The 16275-nt window shown below is 45.6% G+C and overlaps 1 protein-coding gene across 1 annotated transcript in view; it reads left to right on the top strand.

Moving 5' to 3' along the window:
- The first annotated feature begins 2332 nt into the window (after window positions 1–2332).
- PPM1J (protein phosphatase, Mg2+/Mn2+ dependent 1J) overlaps window positions 2333–16275 on the top strand; it is a 146390-nt gene continuing 132447 nt past the window's right edge. The window contains exon 1 of the mRNA XM_068265574.1: window positions 2333–2784. Within this exon, the coding sequence (XP_068121675.1) occupies window positions 2735–2784 (50 nt within the window). The 5' untranslated portion in view covers window positions 2333–2734. The remainder of the gene's footprint in view (window positions 2785–16275) is intronic.

The raw sequence follows: 16275 nt of genomic DNA on the forward strand, positions 1-16275 counted from the left end.
TCTTAAAATTCATAGTAAAAAAAAGGGTACAATTTCAGATTAAAAAACATGTAAATATAATTTATGAGATTCATCTTTAAACAAACCCGATCCCCCTGTGACGTAGCCTTCTGGCAACAGTCCAGTCTAGTGACAAAATGGGCAGCCCCTTAGATTGGGCAGCCCCGCATGCGCAGTAGGAGCCTGCGTCCCATTAAATTGTGCAGCCACGTAAAACGTCTTAAATATCTCCGCTTCCACACCATGTACACTCCCCAAATTTTCAGGGTAGGGAGGAGACCCCCGATCTAGCTCTATGCCGAATTGCAGCCCCCGAGCCCTGCTGGTTCCCGAGATAGGTTTGCTGTAATCAGTCTTGGGAACCAGCGGGGCTCGGGGGCTGCAATTCGGCATAGAGCTAGATCGGGGGGTCCCCTCCCTACCCTGAAAATTTGGGGAGTGTACGTGGTGCGGAAGCGGAGATATTTCAGAGAAATAACATCGTCCACGTGTGCGCATGCACGCGGATCGATTACCTCTCGTTCCCGCGGGCGCTGCTAATCAGCGTTTCGTTTGCTCCCATTGTTCTCCCCGCCGATATCGAGCGCAGAATCAATCCGGCGGGGTATCGGACAGGTTGAATATTATCAATCGAGCCATCAGCGGCTCGATTGATAATATAAAACGAGCCGTGTATGCCCAGCATTACAGACAGCCCAGCAGATGGACCTGAGTGGTGATAGACCTGCACAGATAAGAAACACCCTCCCTGCACAGAGAGAGCCCAGCAAAGAGGAAGGGGGAGAAAATCAGAAACAAGCAGACAGCACTACAGGGAGCCTAGCAGATGTGAGTGGACAGGAGTGAGGCCAGCAAAAGAAATGCAGGTATGTGTGTGTGTGTGTGTGTGTGTGTGTGTGTGTGTGTGTGTGTGTGTGTGTGTGTGTCTGTCTGTCTGTCTTTGTCTGTGTGTGCACATGTCTGTGTCTGTGTGTGTGTCTGTCTGTGTGTGTGTGCGCGTGTCTGTGTCTGTGCGCGTGCCTGTGTCTGCGTGTGTGTCTGGGCGCATGTCTGTGCGTGTGTCTGTGTGCGTGTGTCTGTGTGCCTGTGTGTGTGTCTGTGTGTGCGCGTATGTCTGTGTCTGTTGGGGTGTGTGTCTGTGTGTGTGTGCGCCTGTGTGTATGTGTATACACACACCTGCATTTCTTTAGCTGGCCTCACTCCTGTCCTCTCACATCTGCTGATTTGTGCATCTGAGACTTGTCCCCCACCTTTCAGCTGTTCAGCTATTAAGGTGGCCATACATCAGCTGACCAACCAATCGACCCTCCAATTCGATTATTATAATCGAATTGGATGAAAATTGGTGCTGCCAAGTGCCTGCCCGACTGACAAAGCGAACAATTTCGGGATGGAAATTGGCCACATGGTTGATAACGCATGCTGCAAGATGTCGGGGCGAAGTTGGTTGGTCGGGTGCGTGGCGGTACAGCGGGCGATTTGTGAACGAGCGACGAGACAACGAAACCCCTGCCGCCGCAATGTATAAAGGCATGTAGTATGAGCAGTTATACATTACCTGTCCGGTGTTGGCCTCCACGCGGTTTCCGTACATCTCGCCAGGTTCCGCATACACGCCGGCGGCGCATATTGTCTGACGTCAGACGCTATGCGCCGCTAGCATGTATGCGGCTGTTACCCGGCGAGATGTACGGTCACCGCGCGGAGGCAGACACCGGACAGGTAATGTATAAATGCACACACTACATACATTTATACATTGCGACAGGGCGGACGCAGCGGGCTCACCCGATTCCCTGATGATTTCATGCTGAAATCTGACGGGAATCGGCCTGTAGTGTATGGGCAGATTTGACCAAGAGACAAATTTATCTGTAATCACATTCGACCAAGAGACACATTTATCTCTAATCGAATCTGATTAGAGATAAATGTGTCTCTTGGTCGAATCTGCCCATATTCTTCTGATGTATGGCCACCTTTAGTAATTGTCTTTGTGGTGTGTATTGTGGTGTGTACACTACTTAGCATAAGTGGGTTTATGTCTGTGTTTTGTGTCTAAATGGTAGCCATACACCTAGCGATGTATGGGCAGATTCGACCAAGAGACAAATCTCTCTCTTAACGAATCTGATAAGAGAGAGATCTGTCAGCTGCCCATACACCACTATACACCACCACCATAAATCACACTGACAGCAGAGCATACACAAAAGCTGAAAATGATAGGCTGGAAAACACAGGCAGACATTACATACACAGGCGCAGCCAGATGACATCACTGTAACTGACACTGTACACTACCACAGGCTAATTTGCATACTACACAGTGATTGGAGAAAGGAGCTGCTTGAGGAAGGAGGGGTGGAGGAAGTAGAAATCAGCTGGATGGCACTGTAAACTTGCCAACCAACATATGGCTGCATATATGGCAGACGGATCGCCAGGAGAGGAGGAGTCGGGCGGCAGGTTTCCCAGCTCCATACTTCCAAACTAGAAGTGAGGATGTCTCATCAGTAATTACACCCGGAGCTCCCCCTTGTGGCCGGCAGTAGGAGGACCGTGTTCAGGCAGGACAGATGCGATGGAAGAAATTCCTTGAGGTGTCTTGGAGCCCAGTATCCTCTATGAGGAAAGCGGAGGTCTAACCAGAAGTGGAGACATCTGACTACATCGGGGACCCCAATATCGTTATCCAGACAACGAACGGAGGGCTTCATCAATTTCCACTTGGATGATTACGGAGACGCTAATGACCAATCTAACAGTGGTCCACCTAAGAGGGTGAGTGCGGTCCCAAAGGGGGCTTTTTCAATTTCTCAATCATTAACACTGTGGAGCGCTATCTACATAAAGAGAGTTTACAGAAGGGACTTGCTATACCCCATAGAAAAGCGCATACCCAGAGACTATTTACCAGGATTGCACCATTTCCTAGGATTGAACTGTTCGGACTATTGGTGTAATTTTTGGACTGTATATATTTGTTTATTGCAGCGCTATTTTGATAAATTGATAACATATGGCTGCACACTGCAGTGTGAATGCAGTAACAAAAATAAGGACATCTGATATTTATATCAGAATCAGAATCAGAATCAGAATCAATTTATTTTCGCCAAGTAAGTTTGCACCTACAAGGAATTTGTCTTGGCAGTTGCTTAACAAACACAAACAAAAAACAATACAAGGACAGACAGTGTGAATATTACAAGTTAAGGACATTATAAGTATAGTGGCAGTAAGCAATGTGAGAATTGTTCATGTTTAGTTCTGTGCTGATTACTTTCAGTCCTAGCAGCTCTAACGTGGTTCAGCATTAAGTATGGCTACCGCTTGAGGAAAAAAACTGTTCCTGTGTCTGGAGGTTTTGGTAGCGATTGACCGGAATCTTACTCCTGAAGGCATGCGCTGGAAGATGGAGTGAGCTGGGTGAGAGGGGTCAGAGGCAATTTTGGTCGCTCTCTTTCTGCACCTGCTAGTGTAAAGATCCTGCAGGGAAGGTAAGCTACAGCCAATTATCCTTTCCGCTGATCGGATGATGCGCTGCAGCCTCCCCTTTTCTAATGCTGAGCAGGAGCTGAACCATACAGTCATGGATGATGTTATGGTGGATTCGATGATTGCAGTGTAGAACTGCACCATTAGCTTTTGAGGTAGGCCAAACTTTTTCAGCTGCCGCAGATGGTACATTCTCTGTTGTGCTTTCTTGACAATAGTGGCAGTGTTGTTGTCCCATTTTAAGTCGTTTGAGATCGTGGACCCAAGAAACTTGAATGACTCTACTTGGGTTATTGTGGATCCATTTATGGTTAAGGGGAGGTGCTGGGGGGGAGATCTCCTAAAGTCTATTATCATCTCCATGGTTTTGAGAGCATTTAGTTCTAAGTTGTTGCTGCTGCACCAGGAGGAAAGCTGTCCCACCACATGCCTGTATGCAGACTCATCCCCGTTTTGAATGAGACCAACAACTGTTGTGTCGTCTGCAAACTTCAGAACCTTAACAGATGGATCTGTGGAGATGCAGTCATTGGTGTAAAGTGAGTACAGCAGTGGGGAAAGCACACAGCCCTGGGGTGCACCAGTACTGACTGTCAGAGAGCTTGATGTGAGTTTACCAAGTCTAACACGCTGTCTTCTGTCGGTTAAGAAGTCGGTTATCCATTTGCAGAGGGATTCAGGTATGTGTAGCTGGGAGAGCTTGCTGTGCAGCAGTGATGGAATTATGGTATTAAATGCAGAGCTGAAATCTATAAATAAAATCCTGGTGTAGGTTCCTGGGTTATCTAAATGCTGTAGTACATAATGCATACACATGTTCACGGCATCGTCTGCGGATCTGTTAGGTCTGTAGGCAAATGGCAAAGAGTCCAGCAGGGGATCTGTGATGGATTTCAGATAAGTCATTATCAGTTTTTCAAATGCTTTCATGACCAGTGATGTCAGGGCAACCGGCCTGTAATCATTTAAACATGTAGGTTTTTTTTTTTTTTAATTGGTACAATAGTTGCGCATTTAAAACAGGCAGGAACAATTGAGAGTTCTAGAGATGCTTTGAATATGTCTGTAAATACAGGCGCTAATTGGTCGGCACAGAGATTCAAGCATTTCGCAGACACAGCGTCTGGTCCCATTGCTTTCCTGGTGTTTTGTTTTTTAAAGAGTCCATTTACATCTGATTGGCATATTGTTAGAGCATGCACATCTGGGGACAGGTCAATAGATTGTGTCTGGCCTCCTGTGTTGTGTAGTTGCTGAGGCACCGCAGGGGGTGGAGACGTTGGCTGGCAGGAAGAGTGTTCAGTTTGCCTGTGGCAGAGATGCAAATTGACTTGTTGTGTTTGGCTTTTGTTGGTAGTGTCAAACCTGCAATAAAATGTATTCAGTTCATCTGCAAGCTGCAGGTTATGTAGTGAGGGGGGAGGAGATTTCTTCCTGTAGCTGGTAATTTCATGTAGAGATTTCCATATTGTGGATGAGTCTGCGTTAGAAAAATTTTCCTCAAGTTTTTGAGAATAATCTTTTTTTGCGGCAGTAATGGCTCTCTGCAGTTTGTATTTCGCAGCTTTGTAGAGGACTTTATCGCCTGTACGATATGCCCTTTCTTTATCGAGGCGCAGCTTCCTAAGATGTGATGTAAACCAGGGTTTATCGTTATTGTACCTGGTGCACTTTTTTGTGGGGATGCAGGACTCTTCACAAAAGGTAATATATGATGTCACAGCGTCAGTGTATTCATTTAGGTCACTGGAGGATTCTTTAAATAAATTCCAGTCAGTTAAATCAAAGCAGCTCTGCAGTTTTTCTACAGCTTCACTAGTCCATTTCTTAACTGTGGTCACTACAGGTTTGGCAGTTTTTAGTCTTTGGATGTATGTTGGGATAAGCTGTATAACAGCATGATCAGAGTTCCCCAAAGCTGCCCTGCTGACAGAGTGATACGAGTCCTTAGTCATAGTGTAACAGTGATCAAGTGTCTTACCTTCTCTAGTTGCGCTTGTGACATGTTGCCTGTATTTGGGGAGTTCTTTGGAAAGATTAGCACTGTTGAAATCCCCTAGTATGATAAAAAAAGAATCTGGGTACTCCCTTTCCACCTCAGTGATTTGATCTGCGAGATCTTGGAGCGCAGGCTGCATACATGTTTGTGGAGGGATGTACACAGCAGCCAAAATAAATGAAGAAAACTCACGGGGTGAATAATAGGGTTTGCAGTTTATATTACAACAAACATACATTTTTATTTATTAAAGCAGTATTAAGCAACACATCATATATTTTTATAGTATCACATTTTAAGGTCAGTTCCACTTTAAGGGCCCATTCACACTGGAAGCACGTTTCTGAGCGTTTTGTGATTGATTAGCGTTTTTTTTTAAATCGCTACCATTCACTTTCTCTGCAACGGCTTCCCTCCGATCTACTTACTATTGGCTTCCTCCAGCTCCTGTCCGGCAACATTTCCCATGACGCAGCTCCGCTCGCAGCCCCCGGCCCAGTATCCCCGCCGGTACTGAGGCCGACCTCAGGGTTGGCCCCATACTGCACCTGCGCAAACGGCGCTGTCAATCACGGCCACGAACTACTGCGCCTGCGCAGTACAGCGTGGACAACGTAGCCATGATTGGCAGCGCCGCTCACGCAGGCTACCCTGAGGTCGGCCTCAGTACCGGCGGGAATACAGGGCCGCGGGCTGTGAGTGGAGCTGCGTCATGGAACATGTTGCTGGACAGGAGCTGGAGGAAGCCAATGGTAAGTAGATCGGGATGAAGCCGTTGCAGCCTGATGATTCCTTTAAAATCACTGGAAAAATCGCATCGATTTCTCTGCGTTTTTTACCACGATTTTAATTAAAGTGAATGGGTGCGATTTTAAAAACCGCTAATCAATCGCAAAATGCTCAGGAAAGCGCTTCTTGTGCGAATGGGCCCTAAAAGCAGTAAAGGGCCCTTTTCCACTATTAATCACAAAGGAAAATCACAAACACAAGCGATTGCAATTTTTCATCAATTTTGTTGTGATCTGACATTTAACATTAACCCTTTCACCTCCAAGGGTTTTTAAAAATAATTAACATGTATTTCATATTTCTATGGGAAGGTGTATAATAAGGTATTTGGATGTGGTTTTACTTTTTGGCCACAAGATGGAGATATATAGTCAGTGTGTTCTAAAAATAGAAACAGAACCATCTGTTTATATTTGTTTGTATTTGTGTACATACAGGGACGTAGATACTCGTGCTGGGGGAGGTGAAAAGGTTAAAGCACAATTGCTGCAAAAATTGATCCAGCGATAGCGATTTAGCAAAAATCCAATCATGTTAGATACTTTTCGTGATTTCTATGTTAAAGTAGCAACCCTAGCGATTTAAAAATTGCTAGCATTTAGCAATTTTAAGTGGAAAAGGGCCCTAAGACTGACAACATACTTGAGAATTTGAAAAAACATCAATAAACAGGATATCTACCAATATTCATTGTCTTGCACGTCTCATCCTAAAAAAGTATACCAAAGTAAATAGATTGTAATAGGGGAGCCGCAATCTACAAATGTAAAAAATTTTATTATACCAATTAGGCAGAAAAACACCAATTCATAAAAATACCCCAAAACAAAACAATGATCAATGCATAGAGGCCTCTAGAAAAACCAGTCCATGGCGGGAGTGCACTCCTATTCCAAGACTGTATATATCTTCGGGCCCAGAGTAAATATATATGCTATTGATGGACATCCATGTGAAAGGCGGCTCAGCTATGTAGCCAGTTCAACCCCGTGTGCCATTGAACAATGCACGCCTCTGGGGGGAATAAACCTCCCTTACGCGATCATTACTGACAATCAGTGAAGTGTCAAACCCGTCAACAGGCATCAGGCAGTGGTGTCATACATATAAATGCAGCTTGCTATTGATAAGCTTATGGTCACGAATACTTCACAACTTTATATCTTACCGCTCCCAACCGGGGTCTTCCGCAGTGCGTGAGTCCAGGTTTTGCGAGCAGTTGTTGCGGGGAGGAAAGCCGCTTACCCAAGGCTGCCCGATGTTGAGGGTCCACCGCAGCACATGCGGGACGGACGCCGTGTTGACCCAGGAAGATCGCGGTGGCACGGCGAAGTTGGGAGCCGCCCACGCTAGGACGTCACAAGGCCACTTGAGAATTTGTTTTCTGCACACAACGCACATTTTACTAACAAAACATCCAGAAATGTTTTAGCTATGTAATCGATAGTAAAATGAACAAGGAGTAAGAAAAAAGGTTGCTTGCAAACAGTTGTTTATCCCAACATGCAATAAATGCATTTAGATTATTATTATCATTGATTTATCATTGATTTATAATGCACCAACATATTTTGTGGCGATGTACAAAGTAAGAAACAAACATGGTGTACAAATAATACAGACAATGATATACACCAATATAGAGAATACAGAGTTGGTACAAAATACAGAATCAGTACAAAGTACAGAATTGGTAATAACAGTGACCGAATCAATATGAGTAAATGTGTAACAATATCCAAAAAACAATAGGGTGAGAGAGCACTGCCCTTGCGAGCTTACAATCTAAATGCGAGCGAGCAGATTGATTTACATGGGTTGTCAATATAAATGCATTTAAAACATCTGGAATTGCCTATAAACACACCTTAAGGTGCCCATACATTAGAACGAATATGGGCAGATTCGACCAAGAGACTAATTTATCTCTAATCGAATCTGATTAGAGATAAATTTGTCTCTAATCAAATCTGCCCATACACTACAGGCCGATTCCCATCCGATTTCAGCATGAAATCATCAGGGAATCGGCTGAGCCGACGCGTCCCCCTCGCCGCTGCCCCAAAATGTATAAATGTATGTTGTGTAGCGCATTTATACATTACCTGTCCTGTAGCTGCTCGCCGGGTCCATCCGTCCATCTCACCGGGTAAGCCGCATACACGCTAGCGGCGCATAGCGTCTGACATCACCCGCTATGCGCCTTCGTGACGTCAGACATAGCGCCGCCGGCGTCTATGCGGAACCCGGCGAGATGGACGGAAACCGCGTGGAGGCTGACACCGGACAGGTAATGTATAAATGCACTACATTACATACATTATACATTGCGGCGACAGTGGCGGGGGTTTCGTTGTCTCATCGCTCGTTCGCAATTCGGCCGCCGTACCGCAGCTCACCCGACCAACCAACCTCGGTCTGACATTTTCCAGCATGTGCGATCAACTGTGGCGTAGTGGTTAGCTCTCTCGCCTTGCAGCGCTGGATCCCTGGTTCGAATCCCAGCCAGGGCACTATCTGCAAAGAGTTTGTATGTTCTCTCCGTGTCTGCGTGGGTTTCCTCCGGGCACTCCGGTTTCCTCCCACATTCCAAAAACATACAGATAAGTTAATTGGCTCCCTTTAAAAAATTGGCCCTAGACTACAGTACTTACACTACATAATATAGACATATGGCAATGGTAGGGATTAGATTGTGAGCTCCTTTGAGGGACAGTTAGTGACAAGATATATATATACAATGTACAGTGCTGCGTAATATGTCGGCGCTATATAAATATTAAATAATAATAATAACTGTGCGGCCAATTTCTGTCCCGAAATTGGTCGCTTTGTTGGTTGGGCATGCACTTGGCAGCACCAATTTTCATCCAATTCGGTTATAATAATTAAATTGGATGGTCGATTGGTTGGTTGGTCACCTTGTGTCTGGCCCCCTTTAGGCTGGATTCCCACTGTGCACGTTGCATAATATATGCACAATAATGCATGTGTACTGAAATGCACAATGCATATGCTATAACACACACATTATTTCAAAGCCTGATCAAAGTCTACAGAATGTGTATATATATTTACACACGTTATCAGGGAACTTACTGCATACAGTGACTGATGGCCCGTTTCCACTTGTACGGTACGAATTCGTTGCGGAAAATGCAAAAACGAATTTGCATGCGGATGCGAATTGTACCGTGAATTCACGTACGTTTTCACGTTTTTTAAGTATGCAAATTTAACCATGTCAGTGCCTGTGTGCTTTTACATTGATTTTAGGCAAAAACGTACGCGAATGCGTGGTAAAATTCGCATCCAAAAACGCTCGCAGATATTAATTACATTGTATGTGAATCGCACACCGCCTTGCGGTGTGCGAATTCTGATGGCTCTGCTGTGCAGATTTTTCCTGCACAGAAAAATGCTATGTTTTCCTGAGAAGTGGAAACAAGCGAATTAAGTTGAATTGGTTGTGCGAATCAGAAAACGCATGCAGATTCGCGATAGCGGAAACAGGCCCTAAGAATAACAAGATCCGTTACAACGCTGAGCTGGGAAGTCAGTTCACATGCAGAATTATTGCAGAGATTATTAGCATGTGTAAAGTCTTATGCATGATAAGTAGCAAGTATGGCAATACAGTTATAGCTCACTAGTGAACTTAGTCATTTAAAAACGGGCTAGGTCTGTCAGTAATCCGTTGCGCGCCCTCACGCACGCCCGCCTCGTGCACGCATACACGATCGCCCCTTCCTCCTCCGGCTCTCAGCAGTGTCTCTGCATCTTGTCCCTGCACATGCGCAGTGGTAAAAAGTACTGACACACGGACAGACGCAGGGACACTTGCCTATTATTAGGTAGGATACACACCTTAATGCGATTTAATGCACGCAATGATTAGAGGGCTTAGAGGGCCTAGGACTTGCATGTCAAACTCGGCCCGTTCCTGTGTGTGGCCTGGTGCTCACCGAGCGGTTTTTGAAGTGTTTCGCAAACTGGTTCCACCTGTGAAAACGCTTGGCTAATGTATCTCAATGGGCTGGTGCACACCAGCGGTTTGAGGTTTTTAGCAAACCGCAAACGTGGGACCTGCAGCACTTTTGCGGTTTGCAGAATCGTTTCTGCCTCAATGTAAAGTATAGGAAAAGCGCAAACCGCTCGGAAAAATGCTAGATCAGAGCGATTTTCCAGGCGTTTTTGTTACAGCAGCTTTTCAGTAACAGCTTTACGGTAACAATATATGAAATCTGCTACACAAAAATGTTCCAAAACCTCTCTAAACATGCCTAGAATCGCTCTGAAAATCTGCTTCAAAAACCTCTAGCGTTTTGCGGATCTGCTAGAGGTTTTTGGTGTGCACTGGGCCTAAGTTTTGTGAGGTAAAATACCACCTGTATCCCTTTAGATGTGCATTCAGCCACTAGACGTCTCATTAATGTGTATCAGTATAGAGATCTTGCACATCTATAGGTATACAGAAAAGCCTTTTTCAATGTCTCCTTCTCCTGCACACAGGTTTTTTTTTTTTGTTATGTCCCACCATCTAGTGCATTGGATGAAATGGGTGAGAATCAGGGACCAGGAGGCTCTTCCTATTGGCTGTCTGCCTTGTCTAAATTTATTGAGGTATTTACCACACAAGTTGGTAATTTACCTCTCTAGTAGGTAATTTTACTTTTTAGTGTGGTAATAAATTTAGTGAATTCTTGTTTGAGAAGATGTTCGGTAAAATCTTCTGTTTTTTGCATTACCGAATGCCGTAATGTTTAGTGAATTGTTTCCAATATGTTTTGATAGAAACATGAACTGCACACGGCAACTGCTGTGGTACATCTTAAGTCTGCATCAGTTAATGTCACACCCAGACAGGAATGTAACAGATTTTACACTTCGGAGAGGCTGCTGAGATCCCTTATTTTCTACCTAACTAGTGGCATCAAAATTTGGCTACCTATACTCTTGGGCAGAACACCTTTGGCTATCTATACTAGGGAGCTATTTTTGGCTACCTATACTGGGGAGAGCTACCTATACTGGGGAGGGTACCTTTGACTACCTATACTGGGGTTACCTCTAGTGACCTACTGTTATGGAACAAACAGGTATTGCATAGAATGACCACAGTTTGCAGAATACTGACACTGAGACAGAATTTGTAGTGTGCAAAAGGTGTTTATTATAAACCATATCATGCAAATAAGATGCAAACAATATGCAAACACAATACAGGATCTTCTCAAAAAATTAGCATATTGTGATAAAGTTCATTATTTTCTGTAATGTACTGATAAACATTAAACTTTCATATATTTTAGATTCAAATACACACAACTGAAGTAGTTCAAGCCTTTTATTGTTTTAATATTGATGATTTTGGCATACAGCTCATGAAAACCCAAATTTCCTATCTCAAAAAATTAGCATATTTCATCTGACCAATAAAAGAAAAGTGTTTTTAAAACAAAAAAGTAAACCTTCAAATAATTATGTTCAGTTATGCACTCAATACTTGGTTGGGAATCCTTTTGCAGAAATGACTGCTTCAATGCGGCGTGGCATGGAGGCAATCAGCCTGTGGCACTGCTCAGGTGTTACGGAGGCCCAGGATGCTTCGATAGCGTCCTTAAGCTCATCCAAAGTGTTGGGTCCTGCGTTTCTCAACTTTCTCTTCACAATATCCCACAGATTCTCTTTGGGGTTCAGGTCAGGAGAGTTGGCAGGCCAATTAAGCACAGTAATACCATGGTCAGTAAACCATTTACCAGTGGTTTTGGCACTGTGAGTAGGTGCCAGGTCGTGCTGCAAAATGAAATCTTCATCTCCATAAAACTTTTCAGCAGATGGAAGAAGTAGGGAAACTTACAATTGACTCCCTTAACCTCCCTGGCGTTCTGATAAGATCGCCAGGGAGGCTGCGGGAGGGTTTTTTTTGTAATAAAAAAAAAATTATTTCATGCAGCCAACTGAAAGCAATGAGCGGCCTTCCTTGTGTTGCTTAGATCGTCGCCATAGCGACGAGCGCAGTGACGTCATGGACGTCAGCCGACGTCCTGACGTCAGCCGCCTCCGATCCAGCCCTTAGCGCTGGCCGGAACTTTTTGTTCCGGCTACGCTGGGCTCAGGCAGCTGGGGGGACCCTCTTTCGCCGCTGCTCGCGGCGGATCGCCGCAGAGCGGCGGCAATCAGGCAGCACACGCGGCTGGCAAAGTGCCGGCTGCGTGTGCTGCTCTTTATTTGAAGAAAATCGGCCCAGCAGGGCCTGAGCGGCAGCCTCCGGCGGTGATGGACGAGCTGAGCTCGTCCATACCGCCAGGCTGGTTAAATACTCTTTCTCATAATTGGATTTACCTGTGTATGTAGGTCAGTGGTCACTGAGCTTACCAAGCCAATTTGAGTTCCAATAATTAGTTCTAAAGGTTTTGGAATCTATAAAATGACAACAGTGCCCAAATGTATGCACCTGCCTAATTTTATTTAAACAATTATTGCGCACTTTCTGTAAATCCAATAATCTTCATTTCACTTCTCAAATATCACTGTGTGTGTCTCCTATATGATATATTTAACTGACATTTTTTTATCGTAACAACCAACAATTTATACAGGAAAATCATGACGATTACCAAGGTTGCCCAAACTTTCGCATCCCACTGTATGTGACTGAGTTTGACACCCCTGGTCTAAGCTGTGGGGGGAGAAAACAGGTGCCAACTGTTGTTTGAGTGTTACAAGTTAAATAACTTGTTAGATAACAACCCCACTTTACCAACCTAAAAAGTGGATAAGACTGCAGGACCAACATATCAGGGTTCCAAACATAGCATAATGCTGGGAATACACAATGAGTTTTTTGGCAGATTTACTAGTCAATCAATTTTCTGATTGATTTTTCGATCATCATCTTTCGATCGTTTTTCCAATCAATTTTCATTCACTTCTATAAGGAAACCGATCAGAAAAATGATCAAAATCAGATCAGACTTGTTGGAAATTATCTATCCATCCATCTACCTGCCCAAAAAACTCATGGCGTATTCCAAGCATTACAATGAATGGCAGTTACTGTTCATGAGCTAATTAAGCTGCAATTGTTTTGATTTGGTTTGTATTGATTTTTGCCATTTTTCTAGCTATCTGGGACAATATTCCACTTTGTAAAGACCCAGGCTTCACACTTCCAATTACGGCCCCCTGGCAAGGAATTGGGACACACTCTTTCAGGTGACAGTTTGTGACCAGTAGTGTAGTGATGATTGTAATGTGCTCATTACAATGTTGCAAAATGTTGCATAATTTTCGCAATTACGATCATAATGGAAAAATCGTGATTACAAACAATTATGCAAAATTTTGCTTACTTACAACCATACATAAAAATTCATACATCATAATTACGATTGTTTTCGCAATCATGGCCGTTTCTAGGGCCGTAGGCCAGTGCGGGCGCCCTGAGCGCTGTTGGGAGGGGGGCGCTGTGATGGAGGGGGGAGCCGCAGCCGCGGGGAGGGCAGCCCGATCTCTCCCTCCCTTCCTCTCCCCGGCCGCCCTCCGTGCTCCCCCCTCGGACTGCAAAGCAATGGGCAGGGAAGCGCTACACAAAACTACTCACCTCCCTGGTTCCAATTGCTGCTCTCTCGCCGCCAGTCTCCTCTGCTAAACAGGAAGCAGCGTGTATATCAGCGTCTATGCAGAGAGGAGACTGGCGGCAAGTGAGCAACGATTGGAACCAGGGAGGTGAGTAGTTTTGTATAGCGCTTCCCTGCCCATTGCTTTGCAGTCCAAGGGTGGAGCACGGAGGGCGGCCGGGGAGAGGAAGGGAGGGAGAGGTCGGGCTGCCCTCCCCGTGGCTGCGGCTCCCCCCTCCATCATGGGGGGCACCTATACTGGGGCAGCTACCTATCTAACCTATACTGGGGGGGCACCTACCCAGGGATGCTCGGATGTGCCTCATCCACGAATTCGGCAATCCGCGTGTTTGCAAAAAAAAAATCCGCATTCGGCCCCGCCGCATGCGGATTTTCGTCCGCGTCCACGCAACCACGCGGATTTTCTGCCATGAATGGCGTAATCACGCGTGGATTCCCGCCCGGAGGCGGATTTTCTTTGAACGTTAATAACAAAGCCCCCATACATGCTACAATCCCCCAAATTGCATGGATTATCGAGGTGATAAGGGGCAACATAACTTCAACATAAAAAATTCCCCCCAATTTTTTTTTTTTTAATGGCTTTTAAAGACAAATCACCACTGTAAATGGGGCTATTAATTGGTAATACGTGGTTTTAAAAAGGGATATACGCGTTAAGCAATCAAAGAGGTGAAGGCGAGTTCCAATGGCACTTGGCGGCGAAGGTACCGCTGGAGGAGGATGAGTGGCTGACGCCAAAAAGGCCCCAGAGAGGTTTTTGTAATTTTTTTTTTTTTTGCAGCAATTAGCAATGACATTGCAGCAGAGTTGTCAGTGGACACGGGCAGTGTGAACGCAGAGTGCAGTGGTGGTAGCGACTGAGTCAGGAGAAGGACTATGCGGGCGGTCAGTTCAGCAGCACAGAAGGACCACGGCAACATACTGGTAGTAGTAGTAGCAGCACAGCGTCATAGTGCTGGCCAAAAAATTAAATGCACCCGGTGACCCGGGCAGTGTGAACGCAGACAGAGTACATTGGTGGAAGCGAGTGAGTCAGGAGGAGGAGGACAATGTGGGCGGTCAATTCAGCAGCACAGAAGGACCATGGCAACATACTGGTGGTAGTAGTAGCAGCACAGCGTCATAGTGCTGGCCAAAAAATTAAATGCACCCGGTGACCCGGGCAGTGTGAACGCAGACAGAGTACATTGGTGGAAGCGATTGAGTCAGGAGGAGGACAATGCGGGCGGTCAGTTCAGCAGCACAGAACAGAAGGACCATGGCAACATACTGGTGGTAGTAGTAGTAGCACAGCGTCATAGTGCTGGCCAAAAAATTAAATGCACCCAGTGACCCGGGCAGTGTGAACGCAGAGTGCAGCAGCGGGAAGCGACTGAGTCAGGAGGAGGAGGACAATGCGGGCGGTCAGTTCAGCAGCAGCAGCACAGAAGGACCATGCCAACATACTGGTGGTACCCTCTTTCCCTGAAAATAAGACCTACCCTGAAAATAAGCCCTAGCTAGAATTTTGAGCATGCTTGAAATATAACCCCTACCCTGAAAATAAGCCCTAGTGGAAGCTAAAGAGGAGGAAGAGGCAGCCAGTGAGTGGGGACACAGTGGTGCAGTGCCAATCGGGCACTGATCCTGTCATCCCAGCACACAGCAAGGTTATCAGCTGTGTGCAGGGAAGACGGGGCAGGTGCCTGATCAGTACAGTAGCATACTTTCAAATCCATGAACATCACAGTACAAAGGAACAGGAAATGTTCTGCTGAGAGACACTTCCTAATAGAAATATAAGACATCCCCTGAATATAAGCCCTAGCACATCTTTTAGAGCAAAAATTAATATAAGACACTGTCTTATTTTCGGGGAAAGACGGTAGTAGTAGTAGCACAGTGTCATAGTGCTGGCCAAAAAATTAAATGCACCCGGTGACCCGGGCAGTGATAACGCAGACAGAGTGCATTGGTGGTACCGTGGTAGCGACTGAGTCAGGAGGAGGAGGACAAAGCGGGCGTTCAGTTCAGCAGCAGCAGCAGCACAGAAGGACCATGGCAACATACTGGTGGTAGTAGTAGCAGCACAGCGTCATTGTGCTGGCCAAAAAATTAAATGCACCCGGTGACCCGGGCAGTGATAACGCAGATAGAGTGCATTGGTGGTACCGTGGTAGCGACTGAGTCAGGAGGAGGAGGAGAACAAAGCGGGCGTTCAGTTCAGCAGCAGCAGCAGCACAGAAGGACCATGGCAACATACTGGTGGTAGTAGTAGCAGCACAGCGTCATAGTGCTGGCCAAAAAATTAAATGCACCCAGTGACCCGGGCAGTGTGAACGCAGAGTGCAGCAGTGGGAA

This window comes from Hyperolius riggenbachi, chromosome 2, assembly GCF_040937935.1.
Source record: "Hyperolius riggenbachi isolate aHypRig1 chromosome 2, aHypRig1.pri, whole genome shotgun sequence".
In the NCBI taxonomy this organism is placed as follows: domain Eukaryota; kingdom Metazoa; phylum Chordata; class Amphibia; order Anura; family Hyperoliidae; genus Hyperolius; species Hyperolius riggenbachi.